This window comes from Heloderma suspectum, chromosome 1 (assembly GCF_057233095.1).
Source record: "Heloderma suspectum isolate Gila_16-S chromosome 1, 16-S_ref, whole genome shotgun sequence".
Classification (NCBI taxonomy): Eukaryota; Metazoa; Chordata; class Lepidosauria; order Squamata; family Helodermatidae; genus Heloderma; species Heloderma suspectum.
In genome coordinates this window covers 25,847,452-25,870,862 of record NC_139458.1, presented here as the reverse complement: position 1 = coordinate 25,870,862, position 23,411 = coordinate 25,847,452, and the positions used below count along the sequence as shown (strand labels likewise).

The following is a 23,411-nucleotide window of genomic DNA, read 5'->3' as shown; positions in this document are numbered from 1 at the left end:
TGTCTCCGTCTATTTGAAGCATTTATATCACACCTGTATTATATAGACAACACTGTATGTTGTCTCTGGGAGAGGGCCGCTGGACAATTATCTTGTGTTGCCACATGGGGGGTGCAACCCCTTGATTCTGTAAAAGTTCCAGTGTAAAGGATCAAATCGTTCATGTAAGAAGAACAGGGATCATTCCTCTTTTTTTAAAAAAAGGTTTAATTCTTCTGGATTTATGTACAATAGTTACAGAATACTGTACAAAAAAGAGACAAGTTGTCATTGCTCTGTATTGTGCATAAACAGCTTAGAAAGGTTTCACATTCAATTTGAACGCCCCTGCGTGTAGACAACAAAACATCCAGTGTACCCACAAGACAGAGAAGCAGTGAACCAGTTTTACAGGTTTCTCCAGCCCAATATTTGTTAAAATGCTGTTAGCTGGCTAGGTTTTTCATTAAAAGAAAAAATCAACCAGCCATATTGCACCTGTCCCAAATAAAAAGTAATAAACCCTCACAGCCCTCAGCTTGTGGTAAATGCTGTACATAAACTTCAGTTCTTTGCTCTATATCCCTCATGTGCATGGATTTCCTTCTCCAAATTTCAATTATTGAGCACTTAAAAGCACTGGCCTTCAGCTGATGCACTGGAACCCATAGCTGGGTTAGGCCCTGGTCTATAGATAGGTCACACTGATGGTAGCAACCACCATTTTCTTTCAGCTTACATATTCTCAAGAGGAGAGGGAGACAAAGACAAGAACAAAGCATATGTGAAGAAGGAAAGAGGTGGTTAGAAAAAAATTGGTAGGTTCAACATTGCAGGGTGCAGTTAGAAGTGCTACCTGGGTCTAAACCATTTAGCAGAAATGTCACTGTATTGGTTAATACAATGACCATCGGCTCAGTCAGGTGTGGGCCACCGGAGGTCCTCCAGCTGTTTTAGCCTACAACTCTCATCAGCCCTCACCATTGACTATGCTGGCTAAAGCCCATGGGAGTTGTAGGCCCAAACATTTGGAGGACCGCCAGTTGCCCATTCCTGCGGCTAAGTGTTCACTTAACATGGTGTACCTACAGCCACTCTGTAAAGCGGTCCTTTGTATTATTCTGCTAAGCAGTCAGGAGAAATCTCACCGCCCCCCCTGCTTCCCCAGCTTTTCTAACTAATCAGGCCAGGCCTAAAGGTTATACTCACTAAGTGTTTGGCATGCTCGTGTGATTCTTTGCAACGCATAGCACCAATTCCACAGTATCTTGCGTGATATCCTGAGCATATGGACAAGCACAATGTTTACATTAGGTCTATGTGGAAGGTGACTCAGGAAAGGAAGTCTGGCCATGGTACAAACTGCAGAGAAACTGAGCACCCGGAGAAAATCTAAGCCTTTCCCTCCAGTCTAGGGTTACAAAGTATTGGCACAAAATGAGGGAAGTAATCATTCTGTGAAGAGGCAAAACTTCCCTTCAAAATTCCCTATGCCTGATGACACATTTCCACAATGCAGTGGAGAAACACCACACAAAAATCACCTTTTTAATTATGGGGAGTTATTTGCATTTTTCCCCTTCATGGATCACTGCCTTGTTGTGGCGAAAGGGCTTGCGTAACTCGTGAAGCCATAAGCTATGCCGTGCAGGGCCACCCAAAACGGACAGGTCATGGCGGAGAGTTTTGACAAAATGTGGTCCACTGGAGAAGGAAATGGCAACCCACTCCAGTATTCTTGCCAAGAAAACCACATGGAACGTATCACAAGGCTAAAAGATATGACGCCAGAAGATGAGCCCCTCAGGTTGGAAGGTGTCCAATGTACTACTGGGGAAAAGCAGAGGGTATTTCCAAGTAGCGCCCGAAAGAGTGAAGCGGCTGGGCCAAAGCCGAAAGGACACTCAGCTGTGGATGTGTCTGGTGGTGAAAAGAAAGTCCGATGCTGTAAAGAACAATATTGTTTAGGAACCTGGAATGTCAGATCAATGAATCAAGGTAAGCTGGAGGTGGTCAAACATGAGATGGCAAGATTGAACATCGACATCTTGGGAATCAGCGAACTAAAATGGACAGGCATGGGCGAATTTAGTTCAGGTGACGATTATATCTACTACTGTGGGCAAGAATCCCTTAGAAGAAATGGAGTAGCACTCATAGTCAACAAAAGGGTGGGAAAAGCAGTACTGGGGTACAATCTCAAAAACGATAGAATGATCTCAGTACGAATCCAAGGCAAACCATTCAACTTCACAGTAATTCAAGTCTATGCCCCAACCACTGAGGCCGAAGAAGCTGAGGGTGATTGGTTCTATGAAGACCTACAACACCTTCTAGAACTAACACCAAAAAAAGATGTCCTCTTCATCATAGGGGATTGGAATGCCAAAGTAGGAAGTCAAGAAATCACCGGGATAACAGGCAAGCATGGCCTTGGTGTACAAAGTGAAGCAGGACAAAGGCTAATAGAGTTTTGCCAAGAGAACACGCTGATCATAGCAAACACTCTTTTCCAACAGCACAAGAGGCGACTCTACACATGGACATCACCAGATGGTCAATATCAAAATCAGATTGATTATGTCCTTTGCAGCCAAAGATGGAGAAGCTCTATACAGTCAGTCAAAACAAGACCTGGAGTTGACTGTGGTTCCAATCATGAGCTGCTTCTTGCAAAATTTCGGCTTAAATTGAAGAACGTCGGGAAAACCACTAAACCATTCAGGTATGACCTCAATCATATCCCTTATGAATATACAGTGGAGGTGAGGAATAGATTTCAGGGATTAGACCTGATAGACAGAGTGCCTGAGGAACTATGCACGGAGGTCCGTAACATTGTTCAGGAGGCAGCAACTCAATCCACCCCCCAGAAAAAGAAATGCAAGAAAGCCAAGTGGCTGTCTGAGGAGGCTTTACAAGTAGCTGAGGAAAGAAGGGAAGTGAAAAGCAAGGGAGAAAGGGGAAGATATATCCAACTGAATGCAGAGTTCCAGAGAACAGCAAGGAGAGACAAGAAGGCCTTCTTAAATGAACAATGCAAAGAAATCGAGGAAAACAACAGAATGGGAAAGACTAGAGATCTCTTCAAGAAAATCGGAGATCTCAAGGGAACGTTTTGTGCAAAGACGGGCATGATAAAGGACAAAGGCGGCAGGGACCTAACAGAAGCAGATGAGATTAAGAAGAGGTGGCAAGAATACACAGAAGAACTATACAGGAAAGATCTTAATGTCCCTGATAGCCATGATAGTGCGGTCACTGAACTTGAGCCAGACATCCTCGAGAGTGAAGTCAAGTGGGCCTTAGGAAGCATTACTAACAACAAAGCTAGCGGAGATGACAGTATTCCAGCTGAGCTATTTAAAATCCTAAAAGATGATGCTGTTAAAGTGCTGCACTCAATATGCCAACAAATTTGGAACACTCAACAGTGGCCACAAGACTGGAAAAGGTCAGTTTACATTCCAATTCCAAAGAAGGGCAATGCCAAAGAGTGTTCAAACTACCACACAATTGCGCTCATTTCACATGCCAGCGAGGTTATGCTCAAAATCCTACAAACTAGGCTTCAGCAGTATGTGAACCGAGAACTACCAGAAGTACAAGCTGGGTTTCGAAGAAGCAGAGGAACTAGAGATGAAATCGCCAACATTCACTGGATCATGGAGAAAGCAAGAGAATTCCAGAACAATGTCTATTTCTGCTTCACTGACTACGCTGAAGCCTTTGATTGTGTGGATTACAACAAACTCTGGCAAATTATTCAAGAGATGGGAGTACCAGACCCCCTTACCTGTCTCCTGAGAAACCTGTACAAGGGTCAAGAAGCAACAGTAAGAACTAGACACAGAACAACCGATCGGTTCAAAATTGGGAAAGGGGTACGACAAGGCTGCATATTCTCGCCCTGCTTATTTAACTTATATGCAGAGTAAATCATGAGAAACGCCGGGTTGGATGAATCACAGGTCGGAATTAAGATTGCCGGGAGAATTATCAACAACCTCAGATACGCAGACGATACCACCCTAATGGCAGAAAGTGAAGAGGATCTCAAGAGCCTCTTGTTGAGGGTGAAAGAGGAGAGTGCAAAAGCTGGTTTGAAACTCAACATTAAAAAAACTAAGATCATGGCATCTGGCCCCATCACTTCCTGGCATATAGAAGGGGAAGAAATGGAAGCATTTATTGGGCTCCAAGCATCTTGGAGCCCAAGAAAATAAAATCTGTAACGATTTTATTTTCTTGGGCTCCAAGATCACCGCAGACGGTGACTGTAGCCATGAAATTAAAAGACACTCGCTCCTTGGGAGGAAAGCTATGGCAAATCTAGACAGCATAGTAAGAAGCAGAGACATCACCTTGCTGACAAAGGTCTGTATAATCAAAGCTATTGTTTTCCCAGTACCAACGTATGGCTGTGAGAGCTGGACTATAAGGAAGGCTGAGTGCTGAAGAATCGATGCTTTTGAACTGTGGTGTCCCCTGGACTACAAGGAGGTCAAATCAGTCAATCCTAAAGGAAGTCAACCCTGACTGCTCATTGGAAGGACAGATACTGAAGCTCAAATATTTTGGCCACCTAATGGGAAGAGAAACTCCCTGGAAAAGACCCTGATGCTGGGAAAGACTCAAGGCAAAAGAAGGGGACGGCAGAGGATGAGATGGCTAGATAACATCACCGATGCAATGAATATGAACTTGAGCACGCTCTGGGAGAGAGCGGAGGACAGGAAGGCCTGGCGTGCTATGGTCCATGGGGTCACAAAGAGTCGGATACGACTTAACGACTGAACAACAACAAATTTGCATTTTTACTGCTAGGGAGGCAGAGGTGTGCTTGTCTGTTTTTTCTGCCTCAGGTGTCATAGAATCATAGAATGGTAGGGTTGGAAGGGGCCTGCAAGACCATCAAGTCCAACCTCCTGCTCAATGCTGGAATCCAAGCCAAAGCATCCCTGACAGGTGGCTGTCCAGCCTCATCTTGAATTCCTCCAGTGTGGGACAGCCCACTACCTCCCTAGGTAATTGGTTTCACTGTCGTATTGTTGTAACAGTCGGGAAGTTTTTCTTGATGTTCAGCCGGAATCTGGCTTCCTGTAACTTGAGCCCATTATTCCATGTCCTGCATTCTGGGATGATCGAGAAGAGATCCTGGCCTTCCTCTCTGTGACAACCTTTCAAGTACTCTAAGAGTGTTAAAAATCACTTGACTGGCCTTGACTTGGTGGGAGGCTGACTCCATTTGCTGCTCCACCTCAGGCTGCAAAATGTATTGGGCTGGTCATGGTTGCCTGGCTTTGAATGAACACCATACATGGTGACACGACACCTTGCTTCCTATGCCAGCGCCTAACAACGTGCTATGTGTAACATGCAGACCTGGCCTCGGGTGGAGAAATACGTTAATTTTCCTCTCCACTTCTTGACAAGGTGAAACAGATTATTAAGTGGTTATAGGCACACCTTGTTAAAATTTATCATTTGACTATTAACCTTTTTAATGTTACTGCTCAGTGTGACTCAGTCCAATTTTGAGTTTAGTGAGATGTACACCCAGGTAGGTGTATATAGGATTGTCCAACTGACAATCTAGTTAACATCTCTGGATTCAAATGAATGCTTGATGTCCAGTGGGACCAGATCAACATACGCTTCAGTGTTTCTGTTTCACGAGGCTATGGAATGGGTTGAAAGTTTGCCAAAAGCTCTGTTCAGCTTGTTTTCCAAACAGCACTGTAACCAAATACATAAAATAATACAAACACAGAGCCATGAAGCACTATATCTCTAAACTACACTTCAGTCGAACCCATCTAAATAGACTTGCATCTTTTAGCCTCTTCTCATTCCAGAGAGGTATTCAGTTGCTGCTGTGCTGATAACATCCTAACCTTGGGAAAATGGTAAGTTGACCCACCACAATTTCCTTCCCAATATTGAGCTGTAACAGGTTTCTGCATAGGAAGCATTACTCTGACCTTCAACTTGCAAACAGCAGCAACTCATGATGGACGCTTCACTGGAGGAACATGGAAGGCGTTTCCCGCATTCTAAAACCATCTTAAAATGCAACTGCGCACAAAACATAAAAAAAAAAAATAGACAAATGCAAACAGCAGGAACCTTTGTTCGCCTAAGTGCATTTAAATACAAAGTAGGAGTCAGATGCTACCCCTCCAAGCACTGCAAAACAAAAAAGTAAAAATAGCAGGAGAAACATCTGTGTAGCTGAGAAACTGATCCGAGATAAAAAGTAGGATGTGCATATACGCTGTATTGAAATGTTCACAGTAAGTACAGGAAGGTCATGGGGTTGCTAATGCACCATCCTTCAAAGCCAGACAGTGCTAGTTTAGGTTACATCATTTACAGAATGCAGCAAGAGTCATCTCTGTTTAAAGCAGGGTGAGGAATGTGTGCCCTGGAAATGTTAGACTCCAACTCCTGTCAGCCCCAGCCAGCCTGGGCAATGGTGAAGGATGGAAGTTGTAGTTCATCAACATCTGGAGGGCCACATGTTACCCAGCCCCAGTGGTGTCATGGTAGGTTTTGAAGTGCAGGCGCTCATAGCCACAGTCCTCCTAGCCACATCCCACAGTAGAGTCCAAAATTGCAGGCAGCTCTGTTGATCCATACTGAGAAACCACTTCTGGCACTTTTCCTCTCCACCAGGAGCAGGTCTTTTGTAAACCTAATGGGTCTTAATGGCCCATTCTGGACTAAGCCACCCACAAAATACTTTGCATTATAACAAGGGTAGCTCGCAGCAATATACTGTTGCTGGGAAAATCCATCCCCTCCAAGGCCACTGTGAGGATTTCAGCTAATCTCAGAGAACAGGGAGGTCTGGGGCGGGGGGGGGGGGGGCAGATGGCAGCCCCTTTGCATTCAACTTTGCATTACAATAGGGAACAATGTATTGTTCCTGGGAAAATTAATTTCCTCCCCAGCAACCTGAGGATTGCAGCTGGGCTCAGAGGCAGAAGGGAATTGAGGGGGAAAGGGTGCCAGAAGATGCCCACTAGCGGGAATGCTGACAAGTGCCTGCCTTGGCTATACCACTGCCCAGCCCTGATCCAGAGGGCCACAGGCTTTCCTGGTTTAAAGTGACAGAAAAACAGGAGGGTTTCCCCCATCATCCCTGCATGCTGCAGGATGAGTAACTCCAACAGAAGTACACCCCTTGGCTCCCGGAATACACGGTCTCCCTCAGCACTAATGCTCTGTTCAGACCTTCAACATGTGGAGCAGGTGGAAGGGTTGTGCTGCTGCTGCCCCCCAGCCCCAGCCTCTGAACAGTGCTCAAGGCCTCTGTCCTGCCCCCCTCTCTATGTCTACAGATGGAGAAAGTCTGAAAAGGGCTGATATTGAACTTCAGTGTAGGTCAGTAGGTAAACCGAGTTCTTTATGAGATGGTAGCATCATGCACTAAGGAAAGGAAAGGTTCTTCCTGTGCAAGCACCGAGTCATTGCTGACTCCTAGAGGGACGCCGCTTTCACTGGCTGGCGTTTTCATGGCAGACCATAGCGGAGTGGTTTGCCAGTGCCTTCCCCAGTCGTGACTACCTTTCCCCCAGCAAGCTGGGTACTCATTTTACTGACCTTGGAAGGATGGAAGGCTGAGTCGACCTGAGCCGGCTACCTGGGACCCAGCTTCTGCTGGGATCCAACTCAGGTCGTGGGGAAAGTTTCAGTTGCAATACTGCCACCTACCACTCTGCACCACATGAGGCTCTTATCATGCACTAAACACCAGTATATATAAAGCTGGGGTTGAGGTGTATTTTTAAAAAGAGCATACTTCTAAAAAGAAAAAGAAAAAGGCAAGTCCTTTTATTACCTGGGCTTCTAGAATAAGATACCTTAATAAGGCAATAAACTGCTTTTAGAAGTGGGCAAAATCCTTGGTAACAGTAAAAGGATGCTTTATACAGACAGAAATTTACAGTTTCAATATCCAGCTTTTTTTTGAGAGAGAGATTGAATCTCAAATGTGTAACAGGTACAATTCAATTGCTCATTTAAGAATCTAAAAGCTTGATGGTTGCTGGATCGCTGGCCCAGCCTCACAGCCACTTAAATCACCTCTGATCTGGTTATCTTCTGACCTCATATACATAAGGAACACTGTAACAGTGGCAAAAGTGGCAGCGTTCACGGGGAAGGCCCGAAGAAGCGTAGACGTCAGACCCCTCGTGAATACCCTCAAGCCTTCGTCGTGGTAGCTCTTCCTAACACAATCCAGAATGCCCTGGTACCGTGTGACTCCACCAACTCCATCAGCCTGAAGGCGGGACTTGATCACATCCACGGGGTACGTCGATAGCCAGGAGACAATTCCAGACATGCCTCCTGCCAAGAGCAGTTTGGGAATAATGTAATTGTCCTCTGCCTCACACTTGAGGTACCTGGTTAGGCAGTCGTATGTCAGAAAGTAGAAGCCAAAACTGGGTGTCTCTCTCATGAACGTGGAAAGCATGCCCCTGTTGATCCCTTTCACGCCTTCCTTTCGGTAGATCTTAACCAAGCAGTCCAGAGAGTTTTTGTAGTTCCTTGACCTCAGCTTGTATTCCCCTGTTCCTTGCAGCTGCATCCGTGTCTTCGCCAGTTCCATGGGGCAGCAGATGACACACTGAATAGCACCAGCAGCCGAACCTGCAAGGAACTGGTTTAGCGGCGTGTCCTTTCCCAGGGCACGAAGTGTGTTCCCTTGAACGCCAAACACAAGGGCATTGATGAAGGTAAGTCCCATCATAGGTGACCCAATGCCTTTATAAAGTCCAAGGGTCTATGGGGGTGGGGAACAGAAAAGAAAGGGCATTTTAAGAAATTTCTTAAACAGCCTACAATTAAACATTATGTCCCTACAATCTTCTCTTTCAATAAAGCAATAGGCTATGCTAGCATCTTCCCAGTTGGCTAGCAAGAATTCTGGAACCACAACCTTTTTGTGTTGCACTCCTGTGTCTTTGAATGTGAGAACTCTGGTGGTCTGTTAGACTCTACAGATCAAAGTTGAGGAACTGGCAGCTTTTTGACTCCATCTCCCATCAGCCCCAGTTTGCAAGGCCAGTGCTCAGGGGTGAGACGGGACTCTTCTTCCCCATCACAGAGCCCGTTACAACCAACTGCCCCAGAAGCAACAAACAAGGTAAACAGTCACTGTCGCCATCTGGATACTCCATCAGCTGAGACTGGGCTCCCTCCCTTTTTTAGCAACTATTTAAGGACCTGAATAAAAAAAATGATATGGGAGTGGAGGAGTTCTAGGGGTTTCTTTCATTTTTATTATAGCTCCATAATTGCAGCTTCAGAATTGGGAGGCTGGCATGAGCAGTAGAAGAACAAAGCTTGTGTTGCGAGAAAGCTCTATGGAGGTGAGCAGCAGCAACAAGACAGCCAGTGTGGTGTAGTGGTGAGAGTGTTGGGCTGGAAGATCCGGGTTCTAGTCCCCACTCAGCCATGGAAGCTCACTGGGTGACTTTGGGCCAGTCACAGACTCTCAGCCCAACCCACCTCACAGGGTTGTTGTGAGGATAAAATGGAGAGGATTATGTACCTTGGGTTCCTTGAAGGAAAAAAGGCGGGATATAAATGCAATAAATAAATAAATGGAAATAATTTACTATCTTGGTGTTTGTCCTCCTCTGCTTCTTCAAGCCGTCCAAACCTAGTACTTAAGAGGGTGAGCCCCTTGGGGACAAGGTATCAAATTGCAGTTAACCTGCCCTGAACCCACAGGGCTGGATCCAGATTTAGGCACGTGCAACTGGGCTGGCAGGAGTAAATTTTCCCCTTCCTCCCCACAACAGCCCTTCCAGCCCCCTGAAAATGCTGTCCAGAGGGTTGGGGGACCCACCTGAATGGGGTAAGTTGTGGTGTGGGGGAAAGGAGGGGGATCTCCAAAAATCAGGTGGAGGCACCTTCCTGTGAGCAAAGCCCTCTTGTCCATGGGAGGCAAATCCTAGACCCAATCCACATGATAGAAAAAGTGGATATTCTGGAACTATTACAGATGCACCCCAAACTTTTCTGTGGTTCCTCTTTTCCTCTCATACCTTGTAGAATTTCAGACTTCAAAGAAAAGCATGCTGGGATGTTCTCCCAGAGTGAGCGGCAGCCACATCTTAAGGACGCTCGCACCTTATGAGAGTTGCTAACCCAGCTAGTTGGGTTTTAGGGAAATGCACTCTAATGCATTCATGGCTCCATTTTATTAAGGAAAAAAACCACGGAGGCAAATGCGTTTTCATTTCATTCCCACTGTGGGAATGCAGCAGGGCATCATGTTAGAGCAGGGATGGGCCGTCCAGCTGTTGTCAGACTGTAACTCCCATAATCCCTCAACACTGGCTATGCTGCTTAGGGCTTATCGGAGTTACAGTCCAACGCATCTGGAGAGCCAGATGTTCCCCATCCCTGTGTTAGAGTAACAGCAGAATCCTATACGTGGCCACTCCGAAGACGTGTTGAGTTCAATGCCTGGTGGTGCAGACAGAGGTGAGTCTGCCCATTCCTACTTGTTCTTTGCCTCAGGCAGCAAAATGTCTTGGGCAGGCCCTGAGCCAGTGCAACATGAAAATGGGCCTTGACTCTTTATACTTGAAAGCCTCCTTTTCCCCTTAACACAATGTGAAATACCAACAGTACACACATGCATTCAACAGGCTACCCACCGATTCTTGCTTTATGATGGACTGAAAACAGTGCAAGGTTCCACGGTAAAGCGGCTTCTCCACATTTTGAACTTGAAGGCGTACCTATAAAATGTAGTGAGAATTTATTGACATGGCAAAAAAAAAAAAATCAAATACATCAACAGGCAGTATGAGAGTACCTTTGTCTAGGTACACATAATGTAGCTATATGTACAGTGCATCACAGTGCCATAGAAGACAATTAAAGAGAATGGTTTGTATTTGGGGAGTCGCTCAGTTCTGTGCTAAAGTTTGCATGAAATGGGAGCAGTCAGTAGGGCTCTCAATGAAGTGAGACAAACCCTTTTCTTGGGATCTATTCCCCCTAGTTCAACAACTGCTGTGAAAACTCTGGCTATCTGCAGTCTAATTAGCACATCTATTCCTTCTAAACCATAAGATACAGCTGGCAAGGATCTACTATAAGGTAATGAATGGCCAAATTTAGAATATGCTAGTTCAAAGTTATAAACAACCAGTTGCCTATGGCGAGTGAGAACGTTCTTCAGGCAATCAGGCATGGGGTTACTGTTTTCCTATAAGGCCACAACTGACTAAAACTGACTTTTACAAACCAATGTAGTATCAAGACTAAATATTCTTAAATCCACGTATTCCAGCAGTCTCTATATTCTATTGCAGTGTCAGTAAATCCTGTTTTGAGGAGCTATTTGAAACCTACAGATTTTTAAACCTGTGTAACCATTCAACAAATACGTCAGTATCTCAAAAAAAGAACAAGGTGTGGTTTGAAAACTTAAGAGCATCTGTAGGGTAACACTTTGTTACATTTTGCCCCAATATAATTTATTTATAGAATTCCCACTGAATTATGCCAGTTCCCTCCTTTTCCTCTCATCTATATTGCCAAGCTGAACAGCAATGAAACTGTGGCAATTAAAAATACTAAACATTTGAACAAATTCAATTCAAACAAACTGAAAATGAACCCACAAACGAACCCACAAACCAACCCAGTGGGAATACCTAAAATGCACTCATACAGACGTAGCAATAGGTGTGTGGGGAAATAAATAAAGGGATCCCAATTTAAGGAGTAGCTGAAAACAGAATTCACAACATAAGAGGGTTTGTTCCACAGCAAATGTATATAAACTTTAAAGCACAAAGGGGATAAAATATGCACACTAAAGAATGAATTGCAAAAGTTAGGTGTTTTTTTTAAATGCTCGTATTATAAAACCAACCTTGCGCTCCCCCTCCCTCCAGTTCAGAACACTAGAAACATTTTAAAAACTAAAATAACTTTTACAAAAAGAGAGGAAGGGAATACACTATATAGGGTTTCCTGGTATTCTTTTCTTTTGTTTATAAAACTTGGAACTAATCATACATGTTGGAATAAATTAAGACCGAGAGAAACAGAACGTTCACTTGGTCTATACTTACTAGGTAACTCTCCCGTGATGAGGCTTATCTGTCATCTACAACAAAGTAACACTTTTGCTGTTAATGAAGACAGCCCCTAGCTCAGAAAGTAAAGGCAGTTAAGCAACAAAGCAATTGCACACATTACATCAACAAATTGGGAGGGGGAAAGAGGACTTGCCACTCGAAGATCTGGTTCAGAATCAGTTCAGCATCTTTTCACGTTTTACACGGCCCGCCAATCCCCCAAGCTCCAGCCCTGTCCTAATCAGTACAACTCCTGAAGAGTTTCTGGGAGGAAAATTAAGCTTTTCTTTGAATCCCAGGAATGTGTCCTTATTTTAAAAATTAGATTAGCCTTCAGGAAATTTGCTGAGAAAGAAGGCTCGCTTAATAGTGTTTGGCCATTCAGCCATCCAGGTTAAGTCCACAGGACTTGCAGGAACGGATTACAATGTTAAATGCAGCAAGGAAGACAGATCTACATAAAGTGCCCTTTACAAGACCAGGTTATTTCCCAACAGATTAAAATAAATTAGCATCATGCTGCAATCCTATGCAGTGTTTTGGGAGCAAGTCCCCCAGTGAGACTGACTTCCAAACAAACATGTATAGGATCGGGTTGCAAGACTCTCTTAAGACAGATTTCTCCTTCTCAGTATTAGTAATATCCTTGTGCCTTCAACAACATAGTAATAAACTAAACATTCAAGACAACTGAATTATATGGATATTACCATCACAAACACTGCAACCCTGAATGCATTTGCTTTGTAAGTATGTTCAATCAAATTTGCTTCCAAGTAAATGCATTTCTTGGTCCCAGGGCATAGCCTGAGGGTTGACGCTAAGCAGGTTTCAGTTTGGTCAAAGCCTGGATGGGAGACCAACTGGGAATCCCACATACACCACCTTGAAGATCTATAATGGCGGGATATAAATGTACTAAAATAAGTAAAATAAAACAAAATTCAGCTCAGCGTGCCGGACTATACTTTCAACCTGTCAGTTAAGATCAATTCCATTAAGTTGGAAAAAGAAAAAAACAAAGCTGTGATATTTTTGCCCTCATTCTGCAAATATGTCAACAAAATATATGAAATAGTGTAGGATTAGGAGTTTTTCCTACATACTCCTTCCGATATGAGACAATATGTGAAAGAATTCAATGGAATTTGACTGAAATGGTTTCACAGCAAAGAATATGCTATGGCATGAAATGACTGAAAAATACAGCTACAAGTCAACACACTCCATATTTCATCCATAAGGCCTGTACTTTTTTAAAAAAAGTATTGCATCCTTTAAGGTTATTGAATAGTACTGGCATGTCTCCTCTGCAAGAAGAGACTTAAAACCTTGGTCCAACCCACAGATAAGATGAAATAATTGGATTTAAGCCCATGTACTTTGGTTTGTACTCTCAGGCACACAGCCTGATCCTGCACATATATACTCAGAAGTAAGGCTCACAGAGTTCGATGAGCCTTATCACAAAGTAAGAATGCATATGACTGCAACCCAGGTCGGCTTAGATCCATGCATTTCAGCTGTCTGTAACTAGTCTATAAGCCAGTGAATCCTGTTCTGAGATGCTATTTGGCTTTTGTGCAGGCACACATTTTAACTAATCTAATCACCTTGCACCAAAAAAATCCTTACAGCAATCTACCACTGCCATTTAAGCGTTGAACCAACATATATCAGTATCTTAAACAAGAAAAAGAAGAAGTTTGAAAACTCATTTGAAAACTCACAGCATCCTTCCTTTGGTGGGAGGAAGCACATTAATCAGCAAGACTGTTTCATCATTCAGCAAACAGTCATCTGGGCAATATAATTAACAAATTAATGATTTTCCAAAGCAAATGGGGGGAAATGCACCAGATAGTAATAAAGTAAGATAAAGTGAAGTGCAATTTATTTTGTTTTGTTTCATGTTAGTGCTAAAGAACAGCATATTCTTGGGACATGTATGAATTATTATTCAATGATATTGGATTAGTGGATAAAAAAGTGTGGTGAAAGACCCAATCCTCAGAATATTTTAAGTGCATCAATGAAGAAGACTATGTGATCTCTACCTTTGGCTTTTTTGTTGTTGTTGAGAGTTTGACTGAAGTATAGGATGTTTCAATGGTTCAATATGAATGTAAATCTAATTCAAAGTCTCTCTATGAGGATTTCTATTTTAAAGGGTCTGAAGTATCTAGATCCCCCCCCTTTTATTCATAAGGGCTAGTGCCATCTTCAGCCTAAATGTCTATCGTAAGTAAGCCTGTGAAAAGTCAACCCACCTTAACAGTATCAAATGGATGTCCTACCAACACACCGGCAGCACCTGAAATAAAAGTAGAAGGCAGTGTGAGACTATCTGATATTGTGCTGCTATGACTGCCATTTAACATACAAAAGCAACTGTTTGCGAAGTACTGTACAAAACACAAAAATCATGCAGTTCCTGTTTGTAGGACTTACAGCGGCTCATGTGGCAAGAGATTAGGTCCTGACAGCAAGTAATGGCAGTAACATCTGAATAGCAAGCAAAGTAGAACTATGAGTGGATCTAGAGGGCCTTTATTAAAGAACTAGTGAATGAACCGAGCTTTAAACACATTGTAATAGCCCTTGGCTTGGACATATTGTGCACACCCTGTCTGAGTGTAGGTATGTCTGCTGGCACTCCTAAGCACAGTCCCTGCCATGGTGCACCCCTACAGCCCCCTGAAGGAGGGTCTGCCCACTCCATTCCCCTGAGGAAGGGCTGCCCCACAGCAGCGGTGAGGGGAAAGGCATACAACTCTGTCCCTTGGCCTACTAATCTCCCCTAGCTTCAAACTGTAATGACTGCAAAGCTATGCAGTGGTTAGGGAAGTTTGTCTCTAGTGACTGAAAATGCTACTGCAGGCTTCAACCATGTAGACATATTTAAATTAATTAAAAGTAATTAATGTGTTTTAAAAACAATATAACCCAAGGTGCACACTCCTAAGATCTCCTTGGCATGTATGCATCAGGTGTCTTGGTTTCATGGTCTTGGAGCTATGGTGGTGACGGACAGACAGACACATCCTCTTTTATGATGATAAGAAGCGTATCAGCCTAGAGTAGTCTTAATAGAACCAAATCATCTCCTAGCAATGAGAGAGTTGGGAGGTTGGTTTGGCGGAATTGGGGGGAGGTTGGTTCTCTGGGAACCGACCTTGGAGTGTGGGTTCCCGGAAAACCAGACATCCTATGGCTGTCTAGCGGCCATAAGATTGCTCCCTCCATTTTTCCACTCCAATATTTCAGGGCACATACTTACAGTACAGAAAATTAACATGGGGTACTCTTTTTAAAAGCGTTTTTGTTTACTAAATGCAAGTAAAATAAACATGCTAAATTAGATCACTATTTAGGCAGCCTTCCCCAATCAGATGCCCTTCAGATGTGTTGGACTTCAACATATCAGCCCCAGCCAGCATGGCAAATAGTCAGGAATGCTGTGAGTTATAGTTCAAAACATCTGGAAGGCACCAGGTTGGGCTGATCTATGGCATCAGAACATTTTCTGGTGCTAATTACTCTAATTTGCATGGGAAGCTTTCCTAGAAATTTTTCCAGTTCAAAATTTTCCAGAAACCGCACACCGCTAGCTGTGATATCAAGCAGAGTCTACAACATCAACCTGGAGGTACTGGCTTGATCTCTTCACCATCCTGAGCAATAAGGAGCTCTAAACGTTGGAGGAAAATTTCACAGCCAAAGGCCCCCACATATTGTCAACTAAAGCTCACTCTCTATGTACCATCCACTAATAGGTTAGGATCAAAGCAGCAAACTTCTATTTACATCACTCCCCAAATGACCTTCTTAGAAGCAGCTTTCTACCTCGCCAGACTGATATATTCCACCAGACCAGGTTAGATACCTGGGGCAGATTGCCAGACATGGGCCAAGAGTTAAGACTCCACTGCAGCCTTCCCCAACTTAGGGTTTGATCCAACTGTGACATTCCACAAGCGGAAGGGAAACTGACAGAATCATTGTAGGGTTGGAAGGGGCCTAAAAGACCACTGAGTCCAACCCCCTGCTCAATGCAGGAATCCAAGTCAGAGCATCGTTGGTGGAATGGATTTCCCTCCGCACATGCCCTAAATCTGCTCAGGGGTGGGGGGAGTCCTACAGCACGAGCAGACCTCTGCTTGCACAACAGTTGGATCTAATCCACTGTCTCATACAGTCACGATATTATGGACTACCAGCATATTTGGATACAGAGTTACATTTTATAACATCACTGAAAACACTGAATTCTTTGATAGTATATAATCACACACACACTATTGCATATTAATTGTGGAAAAACTAGCCACAGTTAATCAATAACTATATCCTTGAAAATGCTAGCATCACAAGTCCCTAATCAGTTTTTGAAAGATTAGTAACTTCTGGTTCTTAGCCTTCATTCTTTTCTTCATGGAAGTATCACTCTCTCATGCTGCAGATTCTCTTACATAAAAACCTTCGTACTACACATTTTGAGTTAGTAAAACCTTGTCTTCAAAAGCATTTCAGTCATTCCAAAAGGAAAAAAAAAATTCATAGGGAGTTTTTTCAGCAATCACCCAAATTTCCAGTTCTTCCATTGGAAAAACTGAAAAAGTCCTCAGGGAAAATCACAACAAAACTCAGTGGTTTTCTGAATTTTCCAGTTTTTCTTTTCTGAGCCTTCACATCTCTACCCTGAGGGGCAGATCATAAACACATCATGGACCAGGGGGGAAAAACCCTACACACAGAATTCTTACAAGATATTGTGGACCACATGAAGCCTTTGGGTGGGGAAGCAAGTGGCAAATACAACATTCCCTGCAGACTGAACCATGTCTCCACCTGCATTCAGGTGAGAGGAACTCCCCTCCCCAAAATGTCAATTTCTCTCATGATACACAATGTTCAGGTTTCCAAGGCAGGCCAGCTGGTATACCCAGCCTGGAAGACCATGATCTGCCCCTGCATCACATGAGCCGTTTCAACACATGCTAAAGAGGAAGATAAAACCTTCTGTCAAGGACTAGCGTTCTAGTTAGATTATGGTAAGCAACTGGGATATCCGCATGTGGTTGCCAAACAAAGTGATGCAAGAACTTATATTTTTGTTTTTTGAATAAGCATTTCATGGCTAGGGGATGAATACTTGAAGCTACACGCTTCAATTTTGATTTTCAAAAAGCATCTGCTCCTGGTCTTCAAGAATAGAGCAGGGTTGAAATCTAAACAGGCTGTAAATCCTAGGTTCTTAATAGTTCTTCCTTTAAGGACACAATTCCGTGCTGCTGTGTTAATCTTATTAAAAACTATTTGGTAAGGTTTCAAACTACATGTAAGTAGCTTCAATGCCACAGATGAAGCTCTGAAGTACAAAGCATTCTCTATAACCCTGAACTATGCTCGCTGAGGAGAAGCGGGCACAGAGAAGTTAGCAAGAGAAGAGATAGGTGAAGTCTATCAGCTATTCACTGGTAACTTTATCGGAGGACTACATCTCAAGTTGAGAACTGCATTGTTTGAAGAAATTCTCCACTACTATCTCAAACACATGATCTTGGGACTTCAAAAAAGTAAACGCAGCACTACGAGGAAGTTAAATTAAACCACTTACACAGAGGCTCTGTACTGGGGGGACCATAATACTATGCTCCAATGAACTGATCAAGAGTGACAACTTCCTCATCATTCCGCTTTCACAATCAACAGCATGGATTAGAGCAGCTTTCCCCAACTTGGACTGCAACTACCATCATTCCCAGCCAGTGTGGATTAAGATCACACTTTGAAACTGTAGGTTTATGGTGTGTGTGTGTGTAGGCTTGCTTTCATTGCCCTAATTGTGCAGACAAAAAGGACAGTTAAAAGGTAATTTGATAATATGTATAGGAAACATCTCAGAAAAGAGTCCCATCCTTCTCATTTTCTGGAAGAGAGAAGTGGAGCTGGGTTGCATCCACAGAAGCAATAGACTGGCTCAGCTGCCTCTCCTACAAGCAAGCTAAGATCCATTCATATTATTTTCAGTCAGACCCTCCTGTCTGCTCCCCACCCCGGCCAGGTATCTGCATGGGCATTCCAGGAAATGGATGTACATCTCCACTTTCCTACAAAAGGCGCTGTGTCATAAGAAATGGGGAAGAAGAAAGGGTTCTGGGCTGTCCTGAATGGAGGGTGCTGTTGCACTCATATCCTGCTTGTGGGTTTTCTGTGGTTGGCCACTGTGTGAACAGAACGTGGAACTAGATGGACCTTGGTCTGATCCAGCACAGCTCTTATGTTCTTAATGGAAAAAAGGACGGTGCTATGCCTGAACTCACACTCTCCGTCCCAGCTGACTGCATGTACAGTGGGAAGGAAAATGCACTTTGCACACGCTCAGTGATTCACCCTTAATAACAATGATAATTTCTCCAGCTGAGCCCCAGCAGTGGAGACCGGTTTAGGTTCAAGTAAGCCCCGCTGAACATAGGGCTGGGCTGTTAAAGAGAGCCATGTTAAAGCCCTGGGGCAGAGAGGTAAGTTTAGACGGGCGAAGCCTGAAGGGGCCGGGACGGAGGTCAAGAGGAGGGCTCGCTTCGTTCTTGCCCGATGCTAACGCGCCATGCCTTGTTTGAGAAGGGGCGGTGGCCCCTCGGAGAATGTCCGGGAAGAAAGCAGCGAGAAACCCGACTCCTGAGCGCTGACTCGCCAATGCTGCCCTTTCAACGCCGCTTCATTGAAGGCGCGGACACGGACAATGGGCCCCCTCGGGCCGCAGGGACAATGGGGGCCGCGGAGATCGCGCCGGCGACGCGCCGCCCGCGTGGAGGATCCCGAACAAGCCACGAATGTGAGGGGAAACGGGGGGGGGGGGGCAAGAAGAGGTACAAGCACTGAGCAGGGGGTTGGCCTCCATGGCCTTGTAGGCCCCTTCCAACCCTACTAGTCTCCGATTCTCGGGTTCCAAGCCCTCTCCGCGCGCCCAGGCTCTCGGCTGCACTTCTCCCCCCGCACAATCCAGGCGCGCAACGCGCCCCCGCCCTCCTCCGGGCAGGCAGCGCATCCCCGCTGCAGTGCGCCAAGCCACGCACGCACCCGCCGGAGGCACAGGGCGGGGAGCTGGAGCTGCCGCTCCGCCGCTGCCCCCCCCCGCTTCTTTCTCAAGGCAGACCGTGCACCGTCCCGCGCCGCGCCGCGCCCGCCAGCCCGGCTCCCCGCCGGCTCTCACCTCCTACGCAGCCCGCGAGGAAATCCAGCGCCATGCTCGCCGTCTCCAGACGCGCGCCTCGCCCCCCGAGCCCCCTCGCCCGTGCGCGCCTCGCCCCGGCCCTCTGCTCCAGCGACGGCCCTCCTGGCCGGCGGCGTCCGGGCGGCGAGCTCCGCTTGGCGCTCGAGGCGGCGGCGGGGCGCCCCTCCGGGCTCGGGGGCGCGGCGGGCGGCTGCCGGCGGCCGGTCCGCGCTGGCGTTCGCTTCCCGCGCCGCGCTCCTGCACGCCCCTCGCCGACCCAGCCGCGCCGCGCCTTCCCGAGCCGGCACGACCCTCGCTCGCTGCTCGCTCGCCGCCGGCGCCGCCCGCGTCGTTGCTATTTCTGACGCCCGCGAGAGGAGGGGGGCGGCCGAGCCTCGCGGGGAGACGGCGGCCTCCAATGGCAGCGCGCTCGCGGGGCAACACCCTTCCCGGCCGGCCCTCCGCCCGGGCCGCTCATTGGCTGCTCGGCTGGGGGGCGGCGGCGCGCGGGGGCCCTGGGGCGGGCCAGGCGCCGGGGGGCCGCGACGGGCGAGGGAGGCGGCAACGGGGCCGCCACGCGGCTCCGCCTTCCTGACGCGGGAGCGCACAGGCGGCTGCTTTGTGCGGCTGGCGGCGCCTCCGCGGCCCGGCGGCGTAGCGGGAGCGCTGCTTCCGCCTCGCCCTGCGTGGCTCGGCTCGGCCCCAGGAGGACGGGGGGCGGACTGTGTGGCACTGACGCAGGCCCCTGGAGCGGCCTTCCCCAGCCGGGCGCCCTGGCTGGGAGCTGTCCAATGCATCTGGAGGGCGCCCGGTGGAAGCTGCCCCCTCCGAGCGTGGCCCGGTTGCTCCTCTGCAGAACCTCCCGGCCAGCCCGCGGAGAAGGCCTCAAGGCCGGGTCCCCCTCCCTGGATCTGCTGCTGTTGCAATGAGCGAAGCCGGCAATCGGGGCCGCTAGACGGAAGGGCCCAAGAGGGCAGGACCGCCTGGCGGCCCCGGACGGCTATCTAACGCTGCAATCCTGCGCGCGCTTGCTTGAGAGTAAACCCCACTGGACCCGGTGGGATTTACTGCCCAGTGGGCATCCACGCGTAGGACTGCGCTGTGAGCAAGGCGCCGGCGTTCTTATGCCTCCCAACAAGGGCGAGCAGGGTCTCTTCCGGACGAGCGGGACACGGCAGAGATATTCTGGTGCTGGTTCCCCGACAGTGTTCCCAGGTTGGTTCCCAGAAATGTAACAGAGACACGAGATAAAACCGAATCCTGTTCTTGTACCCCTGTCGATTACAGAGACCCATCAGCCATACTTCTCATGCCTTTTCCTATATATAGTTGTCTATTCACATCTCTTGAGGGCGCAATCCTAGGCGTGTTTAGACAGAAAAAAAAGCCCTACAGCTCCCAGCATGCCCCAACCAGCCATGCTAATCCTAAACCTGTAGGATTGTGCCCTAAATCACTGTAACCTTTTTAAAAAATATACTATGCTATAAGCATTGGTAGTAGCAAGTAGCAACGGTAAGAGCAGTCCACGGAACAACGGACTGGTTTAAGATTGGGAAAGGAGTACGGCAGGGTTGTATACCCTCACCCTACCTATTCAACCTGTACGCAGAACACATCATGCGACGTGCTGGGCTTGATGAAGCCAAGGCTGGAGTTAGAATCGCTGGAAGAAACATTAACAATCTCCGATATGCAGATGATACCACTTTGATGGCTGAAAGCGAGGAGGAGCTGAGGAACCTTATGACGAAGGTGAAAGAAGAAAGTGCAAAAGCTGGGTTGCAGTTCAACCGCAAAAAAACCAAGATTATGGCAACTAGCTTGATTGATAACTGGCAAATAGAGGGAGAAAACGTGGAGGCAGTGACAGACTTTGTCCTTCTAGGTGCAAAGAGTACTGCAGACGCTGACTGCAGCCAGGAAATCAGAATATGTTTACTTCTTGGGAGGAGAACAATGACAAATCTTGATAAAATAGTGAAGAGTAGAGACATCACACTGACAACAAAGGTCGGCATAGTTCAAGCAATGGTATTCCCCCTAGTAACCTATGGCTGCGAGAGCTGGACCATAAGGAAGGCTGAGTGAAGGAAGATAGATGCTTTTGAACTGTGGTGCTGGAGGAAAATTCTGAGAGTGCCTTGGACTGCAAGAAGATCAAACCAGTCCATATTCCAGGAAATAGAGCCAGACTGCTCACTTGGGGGAATGATATTAAAGGCAAAACTGAAGTACTTTGGCCAAATCATGAGAAGACAGGAGAGCCTGAAGAAGATGCTGATGCTAGGGAAAGTGGATGGCAAAGGGAAGAGGGGCTGACCAAGGGCTTGATGGATGGATGATATTCTGGAGGTGACAGACTCGACCTTGGGGGAGCTGGGGGTGGCGACGGCCGACAGGAATATTTGGCCGACCAAATAAACAACAAAAATAAGCATTGGATGCAATCTCTTAAATTATTTTTAAAATTCACATAGCACGCACAAGAACATTATATATCAATTTCTGTTAAATATGTCCCGTGCCTTTCTATCTGATAGCAGGTTTCTGAGGCAGCTTGCAAGAAGTGAAAATAAATACAGAATGATAACACATAATAACAGCATTCCCTTTAAAGGCAGCAGTGACACATTTTGCTCCCTCTCTCAAAATACTATTATTATTTATTACATTTATTTGTTGTTTATTCGGTCAGTCGCTTCCGACTCTTCGTGACTTCATGGACCAGCCAGAGCTTCCTGTCGACCAGGAATACCCTGAATTTGAATTGAGATCATTCTGTCATTTTTTGGATTGTATCCAAGCACTGCTTTAGCCACCTTATTATTAATTATGAAGGCTACTCCATTTCTTCTGTGGTCCTCTTGTCCACAGTAGTAAATCTGGTGGTCATTTGACGTGAAGTGGCCCATTCCTGTCCATTTCAGTTCACTGACACCCAAAATGTCTATGTTTAATCTTGACATCTCCCCAATAACCACATCCAATTTGCCCTGGCTCATAGATCTTACATTCCAGGTTCCGACGGTGTGTTGATCTTTAGAACATCAGATTCGTCGTTCACCACCAGCATCATCGGCTGCTAGCCATCCTTTCGGCTTTGAGCTAGCTGCGCCATCACATCTGGGGCTAGTTGAACTTATCCTCTGTTCCTCCCCAGTAGCATTTTGACCATCTTCCGACCTGGGAGTCCCATCTTCCGATGGTATACCAACATATCTCTGGTTGTACTGATCCATGTAGTTTTCATGGCAAGAATACTGGGGTGGGTTGCCGTTTCCTTCCCCAGGGATCGTATTTAGTCTGACCTCTCTGCCATGACCTTCCCGTCTTGGATGTCCCTTCATGGTTTAGCTCACGACATCATTGAGTTGCTCAAGTCCAGCACCACAACAAGGTAATGATAAGGAGCCCAAGGCGGCATACATAATCCTCCTCCTCCTCCTCTCCATTTTGTCCTCACAACAACAACCCTGTGAGGTGGGTTGGGCTGAGAGTCTGTGACTGGTCCAAAGTCACCAAGTGAGCTTCCATGGCTGAGTGGGGACTAGAACTCAGGTCTCCCGACTCCCAGTCCAACACTCTAGCCACTATACCACATTGGCTCTCCTAGATACTAGAACCTAGTGAGGGCATCCCATGAAACGGATTTGTGGGAGATTCAGGACAGATAAAAGGAAGGACTCCTTCACACAGCGCATAGTTAAACTATGGAATTCGCTACCACAGGATGTAGTGATGGCCACCAATTTGGATGGCTTTAAAAGGGGGTTGGACAAATTCCTGGAGGAAAATGCTATCAATGGCTACCATTCTACATGGCTATGTGCTACCTCCAGTTCCAGAGGCAGTGAGCCTATGTACGCCAGTTGCTGTGGAACATGGGTGGGAGGGTGCTGTTGCACTCATATCCTGCTTGTGGGTTCCTGGACAAGAATGGGTTGGTCACTGTGTAAACAGAATGCTGGACTAGATGGACCTTTGGTTTGATCCAGCATGGCTTCTCTTATGTTCTTATGAAGGCTCTGGGAAGGATGAAGATGGAAAATGTCCGCCCTGAAAAGCTTGGATCAGGGGTGGGGAACCATGTTCAG

The 23,411-nt window shown here is 46.3% G+C and overlaps 1 protein-coding gene across 2 annotated transcripts; it reads right to left on the bottom strand.

Annotated features, from left to right (window-relative positions):
• Positions 1-7,790: 7,790 nt before the first annotated feature.
• On the bottom strand, positions 7,791-21,726 carry SLC25A29 (solute carrier family 25 member 29). Of its 2 annotated transcripts, XR_014788385.1 has the most exons (5): positions 19,315-21,726; positions 14,369-14,412; positions 12,093-12,127; positions 10,662-10,745; positions 7,796-8,773 (listed from the first exon to the last, which is right to left on the bottom strand). XR_014788385.1 is itself a non-coding variant. In XM_084838794.1 (4 exons), the coding sequence occupies exons 1-4, from the start codon at positions 19,346-19,348 to the stop codon at positions 8,015-8,017; spliced, it is 921 nt and encodes a 306-aa protein (XP_084694920.1). In that variant the 5' UTR covers positions 19,349-19,641; the 3' UTR covers positions 7,791-8,014. The 2 variants fall into 2 exon arrangements, 1 of the variants encoding a protein (XP_084694920.1); XM_084838794.1 differs by lacking the exon at positions 12,093-12,127 and having other exon boundaries at positions 7,791-8,773; positions 19,315-19,641.
• Positions 21,727-23,411: the final 1,685 nt, after the last annotated feature.

Excerpts from the sequence above, each read along its gene's own strand:
- SLC25A29 (XM_084838794.1), bottom strand. The coding sequence starts at position 19,348 with ATGGCGCTGGATTTCCTCGCGGGCTGCGTAGGAG. Across the intron at positions 14,413-19,314 it reads CCTCGCGGGCTGCGTAGGAG|GTGCTGCCGGTGTGTTGGTA; the intron begins GTGAGAGCCGGC and ends CTTTTATTTCAG. Across the intron at positions 8,774-10,661 it reads CCATCATAAAGCAAGAATCG|ACCCTTGGACTTTATAAAGG; the intron begins GTGGGTAGCCTG and ends CCACCCCCATAG.